The sequence below is a fragment of the Theropithecus gelada genome, chromosome 12 (genome assembly GCF_003255815.1).
Source record: "Theropithecus gelada isolate Dixy chromosome 12, Tgel_1.0, whole genome shotgun sequence".
NCBI lineage: Eukaryota > Metazoa > Chordata > Mammalia > Primates > Cercopithecidae > Theropithecus > Theropithecus gelada.
In genome coordinates, this window is record NC_037680.1 from 45,215,595 (window position 1) to 45,238,615 (window position 23,021).

General features: G+C 41.3%; 1 protein-coding gene across 3 annotated transcripts in view; it reads left to right on the forward strand.

Annotated features, from left to right (window-relative positions):
- Positions 1-11,977: 11,977 nt before the first annotated feature.
- Positions 11,978-23,021, forward strand: part of NOSTRIN (nitric oxide synthase trafficking) — a 62,480-nt gene continuing 51,436 nt past the window's right edge. Inside the window, exons 1-2 of one of the 3 annotated variants that reach the window (XM_025404410.1) lie at positions 11,978-12,223; positions 20,694-20,779. In XM_025404410.1, the coding sequence (XP_025260195.1) occupies positions 12,197-12,223; positions 20,694-20,779 (113 nt within the window). In that variant the 5' untranslated portion in view covers positions 11,978-12,196. The remainder of the gene's footprint in view (positions 12,224-20,693; positions 20,780-23,021) is intronic. The other 2 variants (XM_025404411.1, XM_025404412.1) reach the window with 2 other exon arrangements.

Sequence of the window (23,021 nt, forward strand, 5' to 3'; positions counted from 1 at the left end):
TGGTTTTTAGTCAGGCCACAGTGAGAAGAAACAGTCCTAACAGGCCCCCAGCCAGATTGAGTTAGCTCATTTTTGGTTTAGTCAAGCAGTAAAATTTGCTAATGTTCTACTTTAAGTGCCTTCTCCAAAGACATCCCTCTTTGCCTCGTGTGTTGAACCATCATTCAGTGAGTATATTTCATTGAAAATATGATTGATTGTCTTTTGTAGCAATAATAAAATGCTACAGCAACTTTGCCATAGAAGTAGTAATAGTAATAAATTATAATGCATTGAATAAAATGGCAAACTATGAGTTCATATGATGTAAATTAATATATAATAAACTGAAAATGTGATGAGGAGCAAGGTGTTTGCCTAGTTTCAAGGTACGTCACCACAAAATATTTACTAACTTCAAAGGTTAAAACAGCGAAGCAGCCTGGCAGACACCATCGTAATCAGGTGAACACCATCATTAATGGGGCAAATGAAATGAGTCACGTGAATGAATGCAATACGATCACAGCAGCACTTCTGTGATATTCCTGCCAAAGATACGAAACCTGAATCTGATCATGAGGAAACATCAGATAAGCCCAAATTGAAGGATGTTACACAAAATAATTAACTGGTCATCTTCAAGTCTGTCAATGGCAGGAAAGCCAAGGAAGGGCTAAGAACTGTTCCAGAGTGGAGACTAAAGAAACATAGTGTCTGAATGCCAGGCACGATACTGAACTAGCTCCTGTTGCTATGGGAAACTTAGGCAGGACAATTGGTGGAACTGAGGGTTAGATAGTAGTGATGAATCCACTTCAATTTCCTGCTTTTGATGGTTGTATTGTGGTTTTGTTGTAGAACATCCTTGTTTGAAGGAAATGCACACTAAAATATTAGAAGATGATGAGCATTAGATTGGCAACTTATTCAGGAAAAAAGGAAAAAAAAATCCTTGTAATGAACTTGCAATTTGTTTGTAACTTTGAGAGTATTTTTAACCATTATATTTGTTTTCAAAATCTTAATGTCCTAAGTAAAATTTTCAGATCTCTAGATGCAAAATGTTTATTTTTTAAAATGAGGATGCTATCTGCGACTTTCAAGAGTCGTAAAGTAATACAAGTGCCTCAAGTTATCAAAGGAAAAATTTAGTGAAATAAAAAAATGCATTAAGTAAAACTTCTTGAGAATTCTAAATTGTTTGGTGAGTAGTCATGTGAGTTTTATAAATTTTTGAATTAGGATAGTTATATTTTGTAGTGTTTTGTATGTATAATATAAAATTATCTTTATTTTATTTTCTTTTTTGAGACGTAGTCTTCACTCTGTCACCCAGGCTGGAGTGCAGTGGCGCGATCTTGGCTCACTGCAACTTCTGCCTCCCAGGTTCAAGTAATTCTCCTGCTTCAGCCTCCTGAGTAGCCGGGACTACAGACGCTTACCACTACACCTGGCTAATTTTTTGTTTGTTTGTTTGTTTTGTTTAGTTTTTTGTATTTTTAGTTGAGACAGGGTTTTTGCCATGTTGCTCAGGCTAGTCTGAACTCCTGACCTCAGGTGATCCACCTGCCTCAGCCTCCCAAAGTGCTGGGATTATAGTCAGGAGCCAGCACACCTGGCCATAAAATTATCTTTAACATCTTTATTCTGCAAAAAATAAAGTGATCCTGATAACAGTAATAATAGTAAATGTTTATTGAACAGTCGTTTTGTATACTCTGCTATGAAATATATGGTATTACTTCCATTTATATAACAGGAAACTGAAACTCAAAGGGGCTAAGAAATTTCTCCCAAAGTTAGCATACTAATTTGTAGCGTAGCCAACTTTTGAATTCTCCACACTCCAAAGCCTATATCATTAACTCCTGTTCTTTAGTTCCTCCCATGGAGGCCATAGAGAAGGGAATTTTGAGGAAGATACCAGAAGCTTGGGCTTCGTTCTAGATTCCTCCCACTCCCTCATTACTTACCCTTAATCCAGTCTATCACCAAGTCTTGCTGGTTCCATTTTAAAACTCTACCACTGCCTCCTGGGTTAGTTAAGGCCTCACCATTTTTCTCCTGGTTCCTGGCAACAGCCTCCTCACTCTTCCTAATCCTTATCTCAGTTCGCTTTAGAGTTTCTACACTACCGTCAGAATGAACAGCCTAAAACTAAAATCTAAATATTGGCCAGGCACTGTGGCTCACACCTGTAATCCCAGAACTTTGGAAGACTGAGGTGGGTGGATTGCTTGAGCCCAGGAGCTTGGAAACCAGCCTGGGCAATATGGTGAAACCTCATCTCTACAAAAACTAAAAAATAAATTAGCTGGGTCTGGTGGCACACACGTTTAGCTCTAACTACTTGGGAAGCTGAGGCGGGAAGATTGCTTGAGTTTGGGAGGCAGAGGTTGCAGTGAGCCAAGATCGTGTCACTGCACTCCAGCCTAAGTGACAGAGTGAGACACTGTCTCAAAAAAGAAAACAAACAAACAAAAATCTAAATATCACAAATGTGCATAAGTTCCTATGTGGAGAGAAGAAAGACCCTTTTGTGACTCCATTTACCTTTGGGTTAAAGTTAAAACATGGCACTGCAGTCATCCGATTATCTGGCCTCTTGAGTATCTTCCAAGCCTCATGAACTATAAGGTCCCATGCAAACTGTGCACTCAAAGCACTCTTGAGAGATAATTTTCCAGATACAACAGAACAGTTTCTCTTACGTAAACACGACTGATACATGCATATCAAGTGTCAGCAAGTGTGACTATCTCTTACCAGCATTTTCTGTGTTTCCCTTCATTCCCAACTAGGCTGCGTGGGATACCTCTTTGTAATTCCCATTACATTTCTCTAAAGACCTCCTCTGTATCTATCATATCTTCATAATCTGTCCATCATATCTATCTATCATCATATCTATCATCGTCTTCATAATCTATCATAGTATAATGTAACCTTCCTTCATCAAACTGCTGTCCTTGAAAGAAGGGATTGGCGCTTGTTCCTCCTTGGATCTCTCGTCAATGCGTGGAACAAAGAAGGTGCTTCAAAGGCATCCTGGAATGAATGAGTGAATGGATGAATGCACATCAATGATTTATCAATTGTGTAAAACGCTACAGAGAGGCAAAAACTCGTGTTTTTCAGTAGAACCATTTCAGAAGAGTTGGGAGAGGAGTTGACTTAGAGGTTAAATAATTTGAGTGAGAAGACAACAGGGGATGATTTTTTTTTTTTTTTTTTTTTGAGACGGAGTCTTGCTCTGTGGCCCAGGCTGGAGTGCAGTGGCGGGATCTCGGCTCACTGCAAGCTCTGCCTCCCGGGTTCACGCCGTTCTCCTGCCTCAGCCTCCCGCGTAGCTGGGACTACAGGCGCCCACCACCTCGCCCGGCTAGTTTTTTTGTATTTTTTTAATAGAGACAGGGTTTCACCGTGTTAGCCAGGATGGTCTCTATCTCCTGACCTCGTGATCCGCCCGTCTCGGCCTCCCAAGGTGCTGGGATTACAGGCTTGAGCCACCGCGCCGGGCCTAAGGGGATGATTTTTAACAAGTACTCAGAGGGCTGTTTGACTGAACCTAAGTTTGAGTGGACAGGGTGCCCTCAGTCTCAGGGCTGTACAATAGCTTTAAAAAATTAATATATACTTTTTAAAAAATTCATATGGAATCTCACCATGTTGCCTAGGCTGGTCTCAAACTCCTGGGCTCAAGGGATCCTCCTGCCTCAGCCTCCTATGTAGTTGGGATTGCAGGTGTGCCACTACACCTGGCTCGTAGTAAATAGTTTTGAATAGGTAATGCAAGCACAGCATATAAAATTTCAAAAGTGCAAAACGAAGTCCAGTAAAGAGTAAAGCTCTACCACTTCCCACGCCCATCCCCTAGCCTCTCAGTTGCTGCCACAGGAAAAGATCACAATAAATAACCATTTGGCATGCTTTTGTTTCTTCTCTAAGACTCCATCTCCATAACTTGGCAATGATTTATAGGAAATCACTATAAATCCATTACTTATAAAGTGTAGAGGGGACCAACATGGAAAAGGTGAATAAGTCCCACTGTTGGCACTTTACCTATGCAAAAATGCCCAACTCATAATGTGCCTTGGAGACTAAAACAACTCTATACTGGATATTCCAGTGTACATTTAAATTGAGATTTGTAAGACTGATCATAGATGAGCTTAGAAAAAAATGTAAGTAATGACACATAAATATTAACTCAGGTGATTATGAAGATATAATGTAATTTGGGCAAATCTGCATTTGTAAAATGTCCTTGTTCTCATGCTTTCCTTTGGAAGCTAAAGCCATAGATCACAGCTATAGGATGACTTGACTGTTAATTAGTTGTCCATTAGTCTTCATTTCCTAGGGCTTATTGTGGAAAAGTAAATTTATACTAATTTGTTTTATGCAAATTAATCTATTTGGTTTCATCTTCTTTCTCCATTAACACCTGGAGTTTTAAAATTAATATATATGACACTTGGACATGCATAATAAAAATTAAACCCTAGCACACTGAATATAAGACTGGTTTGCATGTATATAGTAAGTTAATTATGACCATTTGGGCTCAGATTTAAAAATTAAGTAATTTCAATGAGGTGTTAAGAGGCAAAAAGCTTATTCTGTGCAATTTTTACAACCACAATGTAATTAGTACAAGCAGAGCATAAAAGTTACCTTAGATGCTACAAATTAGGCTGGCTATTAACAATAACAGCATCAGTGTTTACCCCCACTGCTTCTGCCACAGTTTAAAATACTCATTAGTGCTTCTAAATTGGATAGTTTTCTTTTTTCCATCTGAGGCTTTGGGCAAAGCTCAAAACCCTTAAAAACTTTTTTAAAAAATATGTGCATTAAGACAAGTCTTCAGAAATGTATCTTTTAGCTTTGGAGAGATATGAAAATTAGGGAAACTTACCATTGCAATGATCCCAGACTGAAAATAAGAGTGACTTAATCAGAATGAAATTGCTTCTACACTTCCCTCTGAGGGTGATTGGTGGAAGTGATGTCAGGTATGGTAAACACTGACCGTGGTGCACATGTGTGTGCTGCGGTAACAGGGAAAGCTGCTGCTCCTCTGTCAGCTCAAACAGGTCAAGGACTAGGCGTCATCCAGGACTCAGAACCAGGAGCTGGCCTTGGGAAGACATGTTAATGTGTATCAAGATGTGTCACCCATGTCATAGCTAGTCCTACAAAGAAAGCGCTCTCGAAGATGTGGCCTGCTGACAGCTAGCTGCTCCCACCTGACCCCTTAACCCCTGGACCCCAGCAGCCTGGCTAAGTACTCCTGCCCACTGGGCCTTTAATACCAGCAGGCCAGCTGCCCCAGTCTTACTGTGAATATGGCAAAAATTCTCTTAGATGTTCTTGGCAAACTTGTCAGACCCCTGCCCATTTTAGACTCCAGCTCTTCCAAACTTATTCTTTTTTTTTTTTTTTTTTTTTTTGAGACGGAGTCTCGCTCTGTCGCCCAGGCTGGAGTGCAGTGGCCGGATCTCAGCTCACTGCAAGCTCCGCCTGCCGGGTTCACGCCATTCTCCTGCCTCAGCCTCCCGAGTAGCTGGGACTACAGGCGTAGTCCTAGTTTTTTGTATTTTTTAGTAGAGACGGGGTTTCACCATGTTAGCCAGGATGGTCTCGATCTCCTGACCTCGTGATCCACCCGTCTCGGCCTCCCAAAGTGCTGGGATTACAGGCTTGAGCCACCGCGCCCGGCCCCAAACTTATTCTTAACATTAGGGAACTCTTCGGTTTTATTCTCAATCCCAAGACTCTCCTTACCTCATCTGTTTATATATTTTAACCAACAAACTTCCAAGAAAGTTCTCTAAGTGGCCCCTTGGGATTCTTGCCGAGTCCTACTTCGTTTCCTGCTTGTCAAGGCCATTTTAATCAGTGTCAGAGCCTCCCAAGTGCATTGGAACCATTTCCCATTTTAGAGTTCCTGCCCAGAAGGTCTCACTTATCTTCTGTCTCAGTGTTTTGAACTCTGCTTCCTGATAGCTGAGGATATGGGCCTACGCGTAAACAATATCCCCTGCCTTGCCAAAAAAGAGAAACTTGCTAATGGAGTCACTCTCTCGGTATTTAATTCAAAGGAAAGCAATTATTTATTGAACATTTACTTTGCTCCAGATACTTGGCTATGAGGAGCTCATTGAGTACTGTGGGAGGCAGACTATTAAACTCATACTTTTCTTTTTTTTTTTCTTTTTTTTGAGACAAGGTCCCTCTCTGTCACCCAGGCTGGATGGAGTGTGGTGACATGAACACGGCTCACTGCAGCCTCAGTTTCCTTGGGCTCGGGTGATCATCCCACCTCAGCCTCCTGAATAGCTGGGACTACAGGTACACACCACCATGCCTGGCTAGTTTTTTTACTTTTTATTTTTGGTAGAGATGGGGTTTTGCCATGTTGCCCAGGCTGGGCTCGACCTCCTGGCCTCAAGCTACACTTCTGCTATGGCCTCCCAAAGTGTTGAGATATCAGGCATGAGCCACTGCACCCAGCCTAAATGAATACTTTCAACACGATAAGATAAATGAAGTAAAAGAGGTGTGTGCAATGGATAGCAGTAGTATAAAGGCAAGAGTTCACTCTCTCTGGAGAAAACAACACAAGCTAGACTTTGGAGATAAGTAAAAATCAGCTGGGTCAATATAAAGCTAGAAGGACTTCCCACTGGAAGGCTCAGCGTAAGCAAAATCCTAGACATACGAAAATAACAAGGCACTCTGTCATCATCTCAACTATCAGTTCTGTTTTAAAAATTAAAGTTAGCATAAGTGTTATCCTTTAAATTTGTGTGTGTGTGTGTGTGTGTGTGTGTGTGTTGCTGGGTGCGGTGGGTCACTTCTGCAATCCCAGCACTTTGGGAGGCCAAGAGAGATGGATCGCTGGAGCTCAGGAGTTTGAGACAAGCTTGGGTAACATGGTGAGACCTCGTCTCTACCTTGTGCCTCTGTTGCCCTATGGGTATTATAAGGATCAAAATAATACATATCTACCTCAAATGATAACCGTGATGATTAAATAAGTTAATAAGTCATCCCTCAGTGTACATGGGGTATTGGTTTCAGGATACCCCCTCATACCAAAATCCAAAGATATTCAAGTCCCTTATATAAAATAGTGTCACATTTGCACATAACATACACACATCCTCCCATGTACTTTAAATCATCTCTAGGTAACTCATAACACTTAATGCTATGTAAATATTATATAAGTAGTCATAAACACTTATTTGTATTTTTATTGTTACTTTAAAAATTATTATTTTCAATCCACAGATGCAGAGCCCAGGGATACGGAGGGCCAATTGTATTTGTAAAACACTTAGAATGGTGCCTGACATGTGGTAAGTCCTTTAAATGTGAGCTTATATTACCATAAAGTATTTACCTAGGTCTCAATTGATGATGTTTATGCCGTTGCCAGTTCTTTGCATGTTTTGGCTACAAAAGAAACTTCCAAGGCAAGTTTTGAATTGCCATTAGCTCCTATTACATTTGGGCTCCTTTTTCTTACCAGCTTACCAACACCCAGTATTTGTTTGTGAATACTTAATACATGTGTACTATTGTTGTTAACTCCCCTTAGAGGCAGCACAAAATGTGAAAGTTGGAGTCCAGCAGAGCAGCTTCCAGGCCAGGCTCTGGAAGGGAATCCGTTGCAGGTTTTCTTTCTGCAGAGAGGCCCTACCAGGAAGGCACATGCTGAGCGGAGACTGAGAAAGAAAGCAGGAAGATTAGGACAGGAGAGGTCAGACAGTAAATCTAACTGGAGGCTAGGCTGGAAAGCAGCCAGAGTATGAGTGTAGGTCAGAAATGTAGGACCAGAGACAAGTCTGAGAACAGAGAACTCAAAAGAATTCTTTGCACATTAAAATTTTCAGAAAGTGTGAATGGTATACCTTCTTGGAAGAGATGCTTCGATCGATCGATAGATAGAGATAGAGAGAGAGAGATAAATAGATAGATAGACAGAGATAGATAGACAGACATAGATAGACCTAGATAGATAGATAGATAGATAGATAGATAGATAGATAGATAGATAGATAGATAGATAGATAGATAGATAGGAGATAGTTCTTGAGAAAAGAAAAATGGCTTAGAGCAGTCTGAGCTATATGAGGTATGCCAAATTCATCAGGCCCAGAGAGGGGAGCATGGGGCTCCAGTCTTGCTCTGCCTTGAACCCACGCCTGGAAGCAATCATTTAAAGGCATTTTGTTCCTGACTAGCTGCCTCATCTACTATCTTTATGTTCCTGGAATTTGTGATACACAGAACGGTGTATAGCCAATCAATAGCTTACGTTATTTTCATGGAAATTCTTGGCAAACAACTCAGGAACTTCCTCTTCCTCTTCTTTTCCTTTAAAAACCTACTTGTACCTGCTGCTAACCAGAGCACATACTAAGGGCAACTTGAAACTATGCTCTTGGGTTGCAGTCCTCAAGCTTGGCCCAAGTAAATGCTCTACTTATATTAAGTTGGCCTCAGTTGTTTTTTCCTTTAGGTTCACATTCTCATCGAACTGTAGGAACAAATGAGGTTGTTAATATTAATTCCAAAACTACAAGGTTCTTTGCTCCTCTTACTCACATAGGAACTCAGTCTTCTCCTCCCAAAGTCCCCTTGGGCCATTTTTCGGGACTGGAAGAATTCTCACATGCTCGGGGACAAATGTGCTCACTGTGGCCTGCTCTATCTTCCTTATCAAGATGCCTCACCTACCTGAGCCTCAGTGGCTGAAGACACCTTAGCAGGTTCTCCCTGCTGCTGCCTTGTCCCAACCCATACCCAGCAGAGGTGCTTTTTGCTATGCTCCTTAGCAGAGTATGTTTAGGGTGGAATGTGGGGTCAGAGGAGAGAACAGCCCTTATCCATCTAGAGTCTTTTATGATTTAGGTCCTCTTATTTCTCTTCCTAACCTCAGTCTGCTGAGGTTCAAAACATGTCACCCCAGGCTGGGTTGGGGAGAGGGAGAGGAAGATACATAACCAGCTACCTGCTCCTTGTCCTTGATGCTTTATCTCTGGTCACTCAAGAACAAATATTAACCAGTCATTGTAGTAAATGGAATGGAAAACTAACTCCAATTGTCCGCCCCTCTCTGTCTCTATGCCCTTTACAATGGGACACTGAGCTCCTCCTATTAAGAAGTAGAAGCTCTCCTTGTCCCTTTAATCTGTGCTGGGCCATGACTGGCTTTGATCAGCTGGATGTGGCTGAAATGATGGGATGTCCATTTTAAGCTGTACCTCCAGAGGCCTTGAGCTGTTCCTCTCACTCTTGTGGCTCCTCTGCCATACCCTGAGAAGAGCCTGGTTAGACTACCAGCTCATGAAGTACGGCCTCAGCCAACAGCTAGCCCCCAGTCATCCCCCTGCCCAGAAAAGCCCAGATGCATGGCTCTGCCAAGCCCTGTGTAGATGACCTGCTTTTACATGAGTGAGGTCAGGGGACACCTGAAGATCCACCCAGCTAAACTATAGATTTTTGAACCAAGTAAAGTCTGTGTCATTTGAAGCCACTGGGTTTTCTGTTTGTTACACAGTATTATTGTGACAAAGGATAAATGATACCAACCTATTTCTGACCTCCAAAATCAAGGCTTTTTGCACATTCAAACACTCCTCTGAGAAGCTCAACAAATAGCCAAATTCTAATTCTCAGTCTGGATTCAGCCAGGATCCCCTGCTGCACTTACAACAGCCCTGCAGCAGACGGGAGCAAGATGAAAGGATTTTAATTCAGCAGATGTCCAGGAGGTCTGAGGGAAAGCTAGTCAGCGCACTGGGAATGGCACACATGAAGAGTTTGGGGATAGGAGTGCCCTACCAATCTATAATTCATATACAAAGATCACAGTAGGCTTTGTGTGACAGCATTTCTTGTGGAAACTGGCAAGGGAGACCAATTTCCCCAGTTTGGACTCAGTTGGGACTGAAATGAAACAAAGAGCAGCAAGAAAAATGGGGCAGGAATCACAGAGAAGACATTGAGCTGCCACAAATCCTAGAACTGTGGCTCTGGACAAGTTTATTTAAAATCTCTGAGGGCACAGAAGCCCCCGCAAGTGGGAATTTGAGTCACATATTATTAACTTCCGTCTATATCCTGTCTCTAAATTTCTTTTAAAAAAAATAGAGGGGCCGGGTGCGGTGGCTCAAGCCTGTAATCCCAGCACTTTGGGAGGCCGAGACAGGTGGATCACGAGGTCAGGAGATCGAGAACATCCTGGCTAACACGGTGAAACCCCGTCTCTACTAAAAAATACAAAAAATTAGCCGGGCGAGGTGGCGGGCGCCTGTAGTCCCAGCTACTCAGGAGGCTGAGGCAGGAGAATGGCGTAAACCCGGGAGGCGGAGCTTGCAGTTAGCTGAGATTTGGCCATAGCACTCCAGCCTGGGCGACAGAGCGAGACTCCGTCTCAAAAAAAAAAAAAAAAAAAAAAATAGAGATGGGGTTTGCTATGTTGACAAGGCTGATCTCGAACTCCTGGCCTCAAGCAATCTTCCTATCTCAGCCTCCCAAAGTACTAAGATTACAGGTGTGTGCCACTGTACCTGACTTAAATTTCTTTTATTATACAGAGTTGCCTTGTCTAATTCCAGTCCTGAGATAGCTACCCAAGATTGTTGTAACCTCCAGTGATCAAGTTCTTTGGATAAGCAAAGAGGGAGGACATTAATTGTATGGAAAAGACCCCTCCTCTCCACGGTGCAAGGCAAGTTCTTTTCCTTAATTGTCTCGACTCTTCTACGTTGTTTCTAGAAGCTTTTTTCTTTTTTTTCTTTTTCTTTTTTCTTTTTTTTTTTAGAGACAGAGTCTCACTGTGTCGCCCAGCTTTGAACCCCTAGACCCAAGCAATCCTCTGCTTCAAACTCTTGAGTAGCTGGGACTACAGCACATACCACCACACCCTAATTAAAAAAAAAATTGTAGAGATAGGAGTCTTTTGCTGTATTGCCCAGGCTGCTCTCAAACTCCTGGCCTCAAGTGACCTTGTAGACTCCGCCTCCCAAAGTGCTTGGATTATAGGCATGAGCCACTGCAACTGGCTTATTTCTAGGGACATTGAATGGAGCCTGCACACCAGGGACAGATGAATGGAGGCTGAGCCAGCCAGGCAGGTGAAAACTGAATGCTTTTCAACTCTGAAATGTTCCACTGGACTGTGTTGATGGAGCTCCTTTCAAACTGGGGCCTGCCCTTGCCTGCCAGTCAAACAGAACTGCCCACAGCCTAGCAAATGGCTGTCATACGTCAATAGCCCATTCATTGGAAATCTAATGATTGGCAACTGGGACCACAGGTGCAGAGAAAGCAGTAGAACTCAAGCTGTGGTTGAGTTCTTATTCTGTCTATCCTTTTGAGTGATGAAAAATGAGGCCAAATCTAGGCAATTGTTTTCTTTACATTGAAAGCTTAGCCTCTTGATCCTGTTGGGGCTGGAGGGAGAGTGGAGTTAGGCTCGGAGAAGTGGTTAGTGTACACTTTGTCCTGATAGCTGTTTCTGAACATTCTGTAGTTATAGTTCTACAGGAGTAGGTTCCTAGTTGTTTGGTATCTGGCCCTGTGGGATTTTAGGGGGTGGGGGAATATGGGCTTGGTATTTGAGAGCTGGATAAAGGAGGTGGGCGGGGCGGTTGGGCTCTAGATTTGTTGGTTTGCATATTAAAGGCATGCTCACAAGCCAGTTGTTTGCTCTCTCTAGGAATTAGCTAACCCTCAGACAGGCAGTCTCTCTCCAAGTCCACGAGGTCCCAAAAAGTCAAAGCATCATACAATATAGAAAATAACAAGCATGATTAATACTACAGGCTGAGAGGATATGTGTTCCTACACTGTCAGACCGAGCGCTAGAATTATTGGAGACACATTGCAGCTTCTGTGCCTTATCTCAATGTTATGCTGTTCAGGACTCAGGATCCTGCCCTCTGAGGGTTTAGAGAAGTCATTCGCACTGTCTCACCCTGGCTCTCTTCATCCAGAGCAGTTCTTTACTTTCTCAGAAAACAAACGGGATGAAAGTCCAGAGCTGGGACTTCCTCCTTGGTGTGTTTGACAAGGACTGACGTACTCTAGGCCCTTTGAATCCCGGAAGTCCAGTACACACCCAACCTTGATTACAGTGTCTAGAATGCTGGAGCGTAGGTGAAAGGACAAAAGCCAGACACATTTCGACATGAGGGATCCACTGACAGATTGTCCGGTGAGTAGCTCGGTGTGGGTTGTGTGCCTGCGTGTGAGGAGGGTGGAGGGTGGGTTTATATATTAATGGATTTTAACTTAAGAAATTTGAGACACTCAGAAACCAAACACATTTAGATATTGGCTGTGGTACAAAAGTTTGTGGTTTTTCTTTGTTTCAGTTTAAAAACAGAGCTTTTTCTAGGAAATGACAGGGCAGGTAATTGTCATCTTTCCTTCTCATATTCTTGGAAAAAGTTTTGAGTGAGTAAAGCATCATATTTGGATCCAGATGGTGGCTGTTTGGAAAACATTCTTAAGACATACACCCATGGTGCCAACATCACGTGTGGAGTGGGTACAAAAACACACAGAATGTCCGCAGCCAATTTTTGGCTCTGAGAATAAAGTGAGGGAGGAGAGTTTTTGTGCTTTTTTGCCCTCATTTGTTGAGTCAAGGATCACAAGTCCTGCAGGAGGAAGGATAGACTCTCCGCTCTGCCTGGCCTGCAGTAGTTCTCAGACTGGTTTAGCAGCATGTTTGTTCCATGTTTGCTTGTTTTGGTAATATTCGGAGCACTACCAAAAATATAAGTTTGGTCAGAAGTCCAAAGACATTGTGAGGTCACTGGTGGCAATAGCAGAGACGTAATTTAGGAAATAAGAAGCAACTAAAATAAAAGGGGATATGTTTACTTTGAAAATAAAGTAATTAAGGAGGGTCAGTGTTTTATCCCAACACATGGGGCTGAAAAGCTAAGATTGGTGACGTCATAAGCAAGAGGTTTCAGTCATCCTTCATGTATTAGTAACACAAACTGTGGAGCAGCAGATAAATGGGCGCTGAGATAGAGCCATGAAGAAGAAGACCAGCAGAGGATTATTGATTTCCTTTTTGTTTATTCAGTGGATAAGAAAAGCACATGGTTGGAAAAGATGGAACTATGGCTACTATTGCAGAAAATCAGATGAGCTAAATGAGATGAACTCATAAATGACTAGTAATTTTACTAATGACAAGATAGTAGCCAATTCTGCCTAATTTTACTGTCTTTAAACACAAAAATAATTTGTGCTTAATGTAGAAACAAATTCCAATGATATTGTTATATATAGATTTTTAAGAGTGAAACTTCCACCTTTAATTACTTCAATCTCAGTCTTCTCTCCATTGGTAATTAGGAATAATTTTTAAGTAGTCTTTTATCATTTATTTATCTCTCCTTGAGGTTGCTCCCTTACTAAACTGTAAAATCCTCCCCTGTCTCAACACTCCTACTCGATGATTTTGTATCAGGGTGGCAGGCCAGGACAGGCGTGGGATAAGTGGCAGCAAAATCTTGGCACTAATAGTAACCAAAGAAGACAATTAACACCAGGGGACGAGTTCAATGGACAGAAGAGAGGGAAATGGAGGCCAGATGTAATTAAGTTTAAAACGAGAAGAATAAATAAATACATAAAAAGGAAACTGAAGGCCTAGCTTTGTTTTTGCAGGCAGCAAAGTCAGTCTTAAGATGTGGAGAAATGTTTTCTTTCAGCAGCCCCCAAGGCAACCCATAACCATACTTCTGGGTCCGCTTAAAGCTCCACTCCCTGACATGCTGAATAGTTCCTTGTGCTCTGCTGGGCCAAGGACTCCTGTCCTTGTCTAAAACTCTGAAGGTCATCTGTATGGGCTCATTGCCACCAAAAGTATCCGGGAGTCATGGGGAGGCGGATATCCCTTCAGCCTGGGTTTCCATACCCTCTAAAGTCACAGAACATTTATTTATTTGCAATTGTTTCATCTTAATCAAGTGTTCAAGTTGATTTCCTGGTACATTCTTAGCTTGTACTTGGGAAACAATGCTATGTGAAGATGAATCTACAGTTTGGGAACAAAATAAGACAAGGAAATGGATTGCAAATGAGTGCCTCATGAAACACTTAGGTAGTTTTATAAAATAACCCAAAGCTTTAAGCACCTGCAAAATGTCCCTTTCCGTGAGTCCCTAGAGTTGCACAGAGCACAATTCATAAAGTCTTAGCTACAGTTCTTAACCGGGCCCATACCAATATACCCACGTATGGAACTCAGTGGGTTGCATGAACTTCAGTGAAAACAAATCTCTATTTGTACTGATTTCTAATTGAGATTTAGAATTTTATTCAATCCAGAATATAGGCAATAAGCCCCAATACTGCTAGTAATATCTGTAGTGTCTGTGACTTTGTAACCAATAAAAATCAGAAATTTTATAACAACATGACAGTTGTTGCACGTATCTAGAAATATTTACATTCAACCTGACTTCAAAATGTTGGTAATACTTAAGATATGTAATTTAGCATGTTAATTAAAAAGCATATAATATCATAATTTTAAAAATACACTCTAAAAATATATAATTCATTTCCTTTGTAACCCTACGCTACTTAAAAATGTTATTCTGAATCAAATAGGTTTCATGAGACTACAAAAAGGGCTCATGGTATGAAAAAATTTAAAAATCTCTTTTAGATCAAGTTTTAATGGGCAAAATAGGCTGATAGCTGGGCCCGTCAACCTCAAAGAGCCAGGTCAGTGTTTGAGTTCAAATTATTGTCACCAGGTTGGCATAAGATTGCCTAAATGCTGTGTAGGACTAATCTTGAGAGTGTCAGAACTTATTTGAAGAAGATATCTTTAAGATATCTTTAAAGTTCTGTTTTTGACAAGGAGAAGAATTGGCTCTGGGCCTTGATGCCCCATTGCCTGTGAAGGTTTAGGTTTAGCTCTTAAACCTAAAAATATGTCTAGGGAACTCATCTTCAAATCCATGTGCAAGAAAAGTGAGGAAGTAGGATCCAATTATCTCCAAAGGAAATAATTCGATCACAAGAAAGTATTAATAGCACCTTCCTATCAAACAATCACATAGAAATCAAGGACAAGTAACAAGCTGTAGCCAAATTTTTACTTTTTTTTTTTTTTTTTGAGACGGAGTCTCGCTCTGTGGCCCAGGCTGGAGTGCAGTGGCCAGATCTCAGCTCACTGCAAGCTCCGCCTCCGGGGTTTACGCCATTCTCCTGCCTCAGCCTCCCCAGTAGCTGGGACTGCAGGCACCCGCCACCTCGCCCGGCTAGTTTTTTGTATTCTTAGTAGAGACGGGGTTTCACTGTGTTAACCAGGATGTTCTCAATCTCCTGACCTCGTGATCCACCCGTCTCGGCCTCCGAAAGTGCTGGGATTACAGGCTTGAGCAAATTTTTACTTTTTACACACTCATTCAGTATCCAGGAAGGGGTCTGTCAAAGCAAGTCTTCTGGGCTCCACACAGTCAGCCACTCCCCTCATGTCATCCTCCATTGAAATGGCACCAGGTTGCTCCTCAGGTTGGTAACCTGGCTCAGATGTCAACCTGAGCTTCCCATCTTGGTGGCTTAGCCTGGACACCAGACAATGACTGTCACTAACTCAAATGGTGCCGGTGCCATGGTCCATAGCACCTGGGAGAATCTGAGTCACTGCAAAAATACAGAAGGAGGCTGCATCTGGCATGGGCGTCATGTGGCCCACAGCCTCTCCAGTGTGCATCAGTGAGATGTGTAACATGCCGTTCTTGGACCTCTGTTTCCTCATGTGTAAAGTGAAAGAAGGAGAGGATGGAGTAGACTATGCTTTTTAATGTTCCATATCCCATAATCTGCGGCAGTCTGCCACAGGGATCCCAAATACTACGCAGCTGGTGAACACGTACATGGATTCCCTTCATAGAGGGGCAGTGCTTTGAAACATCGCCCCCAGTGAATCAGAACTCACATGATATCAGTAGCACAGAGCCTGGCATCCAGTGTTAAATTTAAGTGGAATATCATGGTTTCTTTAACACTGTGAGGATCATCATTATTCAAAGAAAATTATTCCATACTAGCATCAATACAAATAAATTTTTCTATAATTCTTTCTAGAACTAAATTTAACCCTCTTAATCATTCAACCAGAAAGAGCAGGTAGGCCAGGCTTGATGTAGGCACTTTATAATCTTTACAAGTCATCTGTCTAACCATTTCGTGTGCTGATTGGCTGGATTACTGAATGTTTTCTGTAATGGCTATATTTATCAACAGAATTTGCTTACAAATTCTGGGAAGAAACATTTTCCTAATGGCTGAATGGGAAATGTCTGTGTAGACCAGTTGTCTATTTGTGAAGGGGTTATTATTTTTTTAGGGGCTTAGGAAGATCCCAGATATTCCACTACCAGACTGAAATCCCTTTATCTGGGGAGAAAAGCCTCGTAATGTTTTTTGTTTTTCCTAATAATTAATGATTCCCCAGGAGAAGCAGCATATTAATATGAATTCATATGGAGATGTAGAATCAATAGTAGATTATTCTCTGAAATGAATATTTGGTAGGGGGTTAGGATATTTAAAAGCTCAATGGGTAGGAAAAGAACACCAAAATTGCCTTCCACCTCCCTGCGACCACAGCAAGCCCTTCTTCTTCTGCTGGTTGATGACATTAAGAAGCCAGCTGTATTGCACATGACACTTAAAGGTTACTATAACTTGGAGTAAACTTAGTGTGATTAAAAAGATCAGCCATTTATAAATGTATTTGATTCTAATGGATTCTCTAATTGATTTTCATACCTAACATTTCTAATCACAACTCTGTCTCTAACTAATTAGATTATCGTTATCTCTTTGGGCCTTAACTGTAAATAAAGGAATTAGACTTCAGTGGCTTCCAAACTGTGCTCCATGGAACCCTTTCAGAGTCCTCTCTAGTGGGTGGGAGTGTGGTGAGGTAGGAGTAAGACAACCAAAACTAAAGTCAAGTGATTTCACCCCCACAAAGCAGGTATGTTCCAAGATTTTCTGAACACACACACACACACACACACACACACACAGAGAGAGAGAGAGAGAGAGAGAGAGAATTATATGGTCTCTGGAGGTCTGCTTTGGCATTTAAGTGGATCTGCTTTTCACAGTTTTTATCTCCAAGTCTGAGTAGGTGGTACATGATGAAAAGTACAGAATCATTGATTCTAAATAAGGATTTATGCTGGGATAATGAAAATATTCTTAGCAACTCTTTTATTTATTGATGTCACCTTTATCTCAATCTGGATCAGGGTTTGTTGGGGAATTTCTGGTGCATAGTATATAGGATCAGAGGTAAAGATTCTCTCCATTACTCTCATAACCTCATCTCTTATCTGATCACTAAATTAACAATTATGAAGACCTTCTCAACTTGCATGTGCCTGGGCATACTGGAGTTTGACGTCTGAGGATGGTTACAGGTGTACCTGAGACACAAGTCCTCTGCACCCTTGAATTGACAGAGTATGGCTGGGAGCGAGGTAGGAGGCAAAGCCATGGGCCAGTTCCCTCTTCCTGGAACAACTGTGTCTATTTACCACACTCTTCCAGTACAAATATTTTCTACGTGTGCCATTTTGGGGAAAAAGTTAGAAAGTACTAGTCTACGAAATGACGGAAAATCATCTTCCAAATTCTAGAGCTGGCAGCCCTAGGGTCAATGGAGGCCATAGACAGTGCTTTGTTCCAGCAGCCCCTTACTTTAAGAGGTTGAATGTGGGCCGGGCGCGGTGGCTCAAGCCTGTAATCCCAGCACTTTGGGAGGCCGAGACGGGCGGATCACGAGGTCAGGAGATCGAGACCATCCTGGCTAACACGGTGAAACCCCGTCTCTACTAAAAAAAAATACAAAAAACTAGCCGGGCGAGGTGGCGGGCACCTGTAGTCCCAGCTACTCGGGAGGCTGAGGCAGGAGGATGGCGTAAACCCAGGAGGCGGAGCTTGCAGTGAGCTGAGATCCGGCCACTGCACTCCAGCCTGGGCCACAGAGCGAGACTCCGTCTCAAAAAAAAAAAAAAAAAAAAACAAAGAGGTTGAATGTGAATGCCTTTGCCACAGGCTTCACCACTGCCACTAAAGGCCATTGAGTTTTCAATCACTGGCTTATAAACTTTCAGCATGGCCTAGCCTCCTAAAACTAGTTCCCTTGAGACAGTATTTAAAAATGTGTCTTAGGGAGTTTTGATGGCTTGATCAGTTTAGGAAATGCAGCAGCCCCTGTAACACAAGCACATAGAAAAATTCTCAACTGGTTCTACTCATTTTTACATTGGTTATGGGCAGAGTTTTCTCTACATGCCCCATCCCACACTTGATGTCCAGGGTCCCTTAATTCTCTCCCATAGGTAACTTCTATGTGCAGACTATCCTCTGGTGATGGTGGACTGGTAAGGGCCTTTCCCGTAGGACATTTCATCTTGAAGTCTCTTCCTTCCACTCCTGCTTCCCCTAATGGAAGGTTCTTTTTCTCCTTCCTACTCTAAATCCCTCGAATCCATCTCTCTGCTTTCTTTTCTCCCATCCTCAGCCCCAGCTTTATAGTGTTTGAGAGTAGAAGATTTACTTCGTAAGCATATGCATCCAGGTCTTTCTCTCTTGCACACAGCCCCATGGCTTTTTGTTGAGTCTGTTTCTGCTTTGCTGTGGGCTGGAGAGAGAAGTCAGTAAGACAATACATAAAAATCCACAGCTTAATACTGTGAGATAGTTCTAAATAAATCAAATAAGAAAGCCACAGGACCTATAAAGAAAATAATAAAATTTTATTGAACATAAAATAAAATTTGAACAAATGCAAAAACTTACTATGTCCTTGGATAGAAAGTCTAAACACCGTTAAAAAGTCAGTTTTCCCAAATTGATGTATGTATGTAATACAATTCCAATCAGGATCCCAACGGGGATTTAAAAAGATATGTAATTAGACAAATGTTCATATGTTACAATAAATGCCTCAGAATAGCCAAATAAATTATGAAAAGAAAAAAAAAGTTGTTTAAAGAGAGAGAAGAAGCAAAGTGTTACTATCTCTATAACTTAGGTAGTGAGTATCTAATGTACATTATTATTATTTTCTGTATCATTATGTTATAAAACATAAAAACATTTCATAATTCAAAGCAAAAAGACCCTGTATGAGTTAGAACTATGTTCAGCTGCATATTAGAAAAACCCCAAATACATACATCTTTAAAAAAACATTGTATTTTTCTCACACATAAAATAAGTCCAAAAGTAGAGAGTTGAGGGCTCCTGTGGTGTCCTTTACAGCCATCAGGAACCCAGGCTCTTTTTCTCTTTCCACTCTATGTTCTTAATGCATTATGTCCAATCTCAATACCACTTTATGGCTTTGGCCTGCATTTTCAAGTCCAGAAGGAAGACAAGAGTGCAAACAAGCCTTTACTGAAACCTCATACAAAACCTTCCCTCACATCTCCTTGGATAGCTTTTAGTCACATGATTAACACCTAAGGTTGAGGGAGGCTGAGAAATGACCTTATTCCAGGAGCATGTACCCTGCTAAACATTTATGCATTTTCTTCTCATGACACTGAGGTGTGTTTCATGGGATGCTATTAGGTGTTGCAGAAGACGACAAAAGACTTAGGGAGAAATCTAGTGAACATGTTTAGGTAACATAGGAGTAAACAAAGAGGCTAAACAAGGTTCTTTACTGCAGATCTTCTCACAATTTCAAAATACTCCCCTAAACTTCCCCAGTGTGCCTGTAAGGGGAGGAAGGAGGCCTTAATAGTATCATACCTTTCATATATGGCAAGTTAGTTTTATTGGAAATAAAAATTAGAAAGCTTGATTGCCAAACAGTGATTTTACTTTCATGCCTCTGACAGGAGGATTATTTCTCCTTCATGAGAGGGGCTACAAATTGGAACCTCACTACAAGTGTGTTTTGTTTACACTGCAGAGTTTTTTTAATTTGTGAATTGTTTGCTACCATTAAAAAAAAATCATGTTTCGGATGCAAATCCTGATTTCAGTTTTTTTGGACAAAGTGGGAGATCTGGCTTTCCTGGGCCACATTCCAGGTGGCAGTGATGGGCCAGAATGGTTCTAACAGCTGCCTCTCCAGCTCACAGTCCCCACCCTGCTCCTCACTCATTCAGGGGCCTGACTGGTGCCAGCAGCCACAGGATTTTGCAAACTCTGCTTTAGAAATTAACAATTTTCTCATTAAAGCTTTGCACCCTCACCACTTTCCTCGTGTCCCAGGCAGTTTCAAGGAAGTGGTTTGCTAATATTAATATACATCTATGAAGTCCTATCACAGCTTTCTGTGTTAAATTCACAGGAAAGTTAAACTACTGCATAAAGGTAAATGGATATGGTAAGAATGTTCCTGTATCCTAGGTGTTAGTTTGTTCCATCACCAAAGGTAGGGACCTGGATCCGCTCATTTCTTTAGGTCTTTCCTCCTCTGTCACCCTATGTCCTTAGTTTGATACTCTGCTAGCACCACATACCAAGTGCTTTGTTGACTGAATGGCTTTCTGGGCCCTGAGGGCGTGTGGGTTTGTGAATGCAGTTTTCTGAATTTATAGGTGCTCTATCTTCAGAGTTGCTTGTAATCTTCCTGTTCATTGTTTTTTGTTGTTGTTGTTCTTGTTTTGCAGTATAATAAAATATACAAGAACCTAAAGGAGTTTTCTCAAAATGGAGAGAATTTCTGCAAACAGGTCACATCTGTTCTTCAGCAAAGGTACAAAATGCACGTTTGCAATAAATGGTTTTTCCTCTTTAGTTGCAGCAAGTGATATGACTGGAGGAGTGATTACAAGCTGTCCTACTTTCCAGAATGTGGTGTTATATTTTGGTACTCGAGAGATTGCTTGAAGAATGATTCTCCCCTATTGCACATTTATCAACTGGATGCCATAAAAATCAAGAAACAACAGGAAGTAATTCTGCTTAGGAAGGCTCAGTCAAGTCTCTTCTGATTCCTCAGACTGGGTTTATTACCCTCTCCTGGGGCCCACTGTTGGATCTGATGCATACTCTCATTATTGCACTTTTCACACCAACAGCAATTATTAGTTTACATTTTTCTCTCCTCTAGAAAGGCAGAGGCTGTCTTACTCATCATTGTATGCTGACCTCTTAGAGCCTGGCTTTTTGATTTCCTTAGTCACTGTCAGGTGGATGAATGAAAAGTCACCATTTTCAGCATTGTCTTCTTAATACTAGGTGTGATCATGTGTAAAACTGTTCACTGTGCTGAAATGAGGACATTTAACTCAGTCAAGAAAGTTACAAAAGCCCTGCTTAAAATGAGAAAACCCAAGGACTGAATTTGGTCATAAGGGACTTTTTAGGCCTTTTCCCTACTGCTAGATAGCTCTGTAATAAGCAAGTCTAAAGAGACCTTCAGAAGAGACTGTTTAAACTATTTCACATTTTAAATATTGAATGTGTGCCATAAGACCAAAGACGCCATGGACTGATTGCATCCTGAATTAGTAGGTTGTAGGGGACAAAACATAATTTCTTTTCTCTCCCTTTTCAAGCTCTTAGTTGAGATACTCTTCTGAAAACAAGTTAGATTAACAAAAAACAAGCAGAAATTTATGAACACATGCTATACCCATCACATGGGAGAGGCCTCAGTTCCAAAGCATTTCTCTCTCAAGGCAGTGGCTTAGAGGTCATGCTTAAATAGTATCTCACCAAAGAGCCAGAAATCCTAATAGGGACAAGACAAAGAAGATAGCATCTTCGGGCTTCCAAAACGCAGGAAAATGTGGGAAGGTAAATATATGGGAAGATTAAAGTCTGCTCCTAGATCCTCTGGCACCACTATCTCTGAGCAGATAAGCAAGTGTTGGACTGTCTTTAGGTGGGAAAAGCAGAGAGAGGGGCAGAGTTTTTTAAACTCAACAATCCCCAGCATTTTTGAGAGGAATGTTTTGGTTTCCTTCAAGGTCAAGACAAAAGGAAAACATTAGCTTTATCAGCACCAAATGAATGAGGCCAAAGAAAGATATGAGAGAGCTCAAACAGACTTTTATAAAGAACAAAACCAGGTTTGTCAAAAGGAGTCAAAAAGAGAAACATTTTAAATATGAAGTAACTTCTAACCTAACAGCCAAATTTTTTTTCATAGTTTATTTCTTATTTTAGTAAGATATACATAACATAAATATGCTATTTTAGCCATTTTTAAATGTACAGTTCAGTGTATTAAGTTTATTCATGATTTTTTTTTTTATTCTTTAAGTTCTAGGGTACATGTGCACAACGTGCAGGTTTGTTACATATGTATACATGTGCCTTGTTGGTGTGCTGTACCCATTAACTCGTCATTTACAATAGGTAATGCTATCCCTCCCCCCTACCCCCTCCCCACAATAGGACCTGGTGTGTGATGCTCCCCTTCCTATGTCCAAGTGATCTCATTGTTCAATTCCCACCTATGAGTGAGAACATGCGGTATTTGGTTTTCTGTTCTTGCGATAGTTTGCTGAGAATGATGCATCCATGTCCCTACAAAGGACACAAACTCATCCTTTTTTATGGCTGCATAGTATTCCATGGTGTCTATGTGCCACATTTTCTTAATCCAGTCTGTCACTGATGGACATTTGGGTTGATTCTAAGTCTTTGCTATTGTGAATAGTGCCGCAATGAACATACGTGTGCATGTGTCTTTATAGCAGCATGACTTATAATCCTTTGGGTATATCCCCAGTAATGGGATGGCTGGGTCAAATGGTATTTCTAGTTCTAGATCCTTGAGGAATCGCCACACTGTTTTCCACAATGGTTGAACTAATTTACAGTCCCACCAACAGTATAAAAGTGTTCCTATTTCTCCACATCCTCTCTAGCACCTGTTGTTTCCTGATTTTTTAATGATTGCCATTCTGACTGGTGTGAGATGATATCTCATTGTGGTTTTGATTTGCATTTCTCTGATGGCCAGTGATGATGAGCATTTTTTCTTT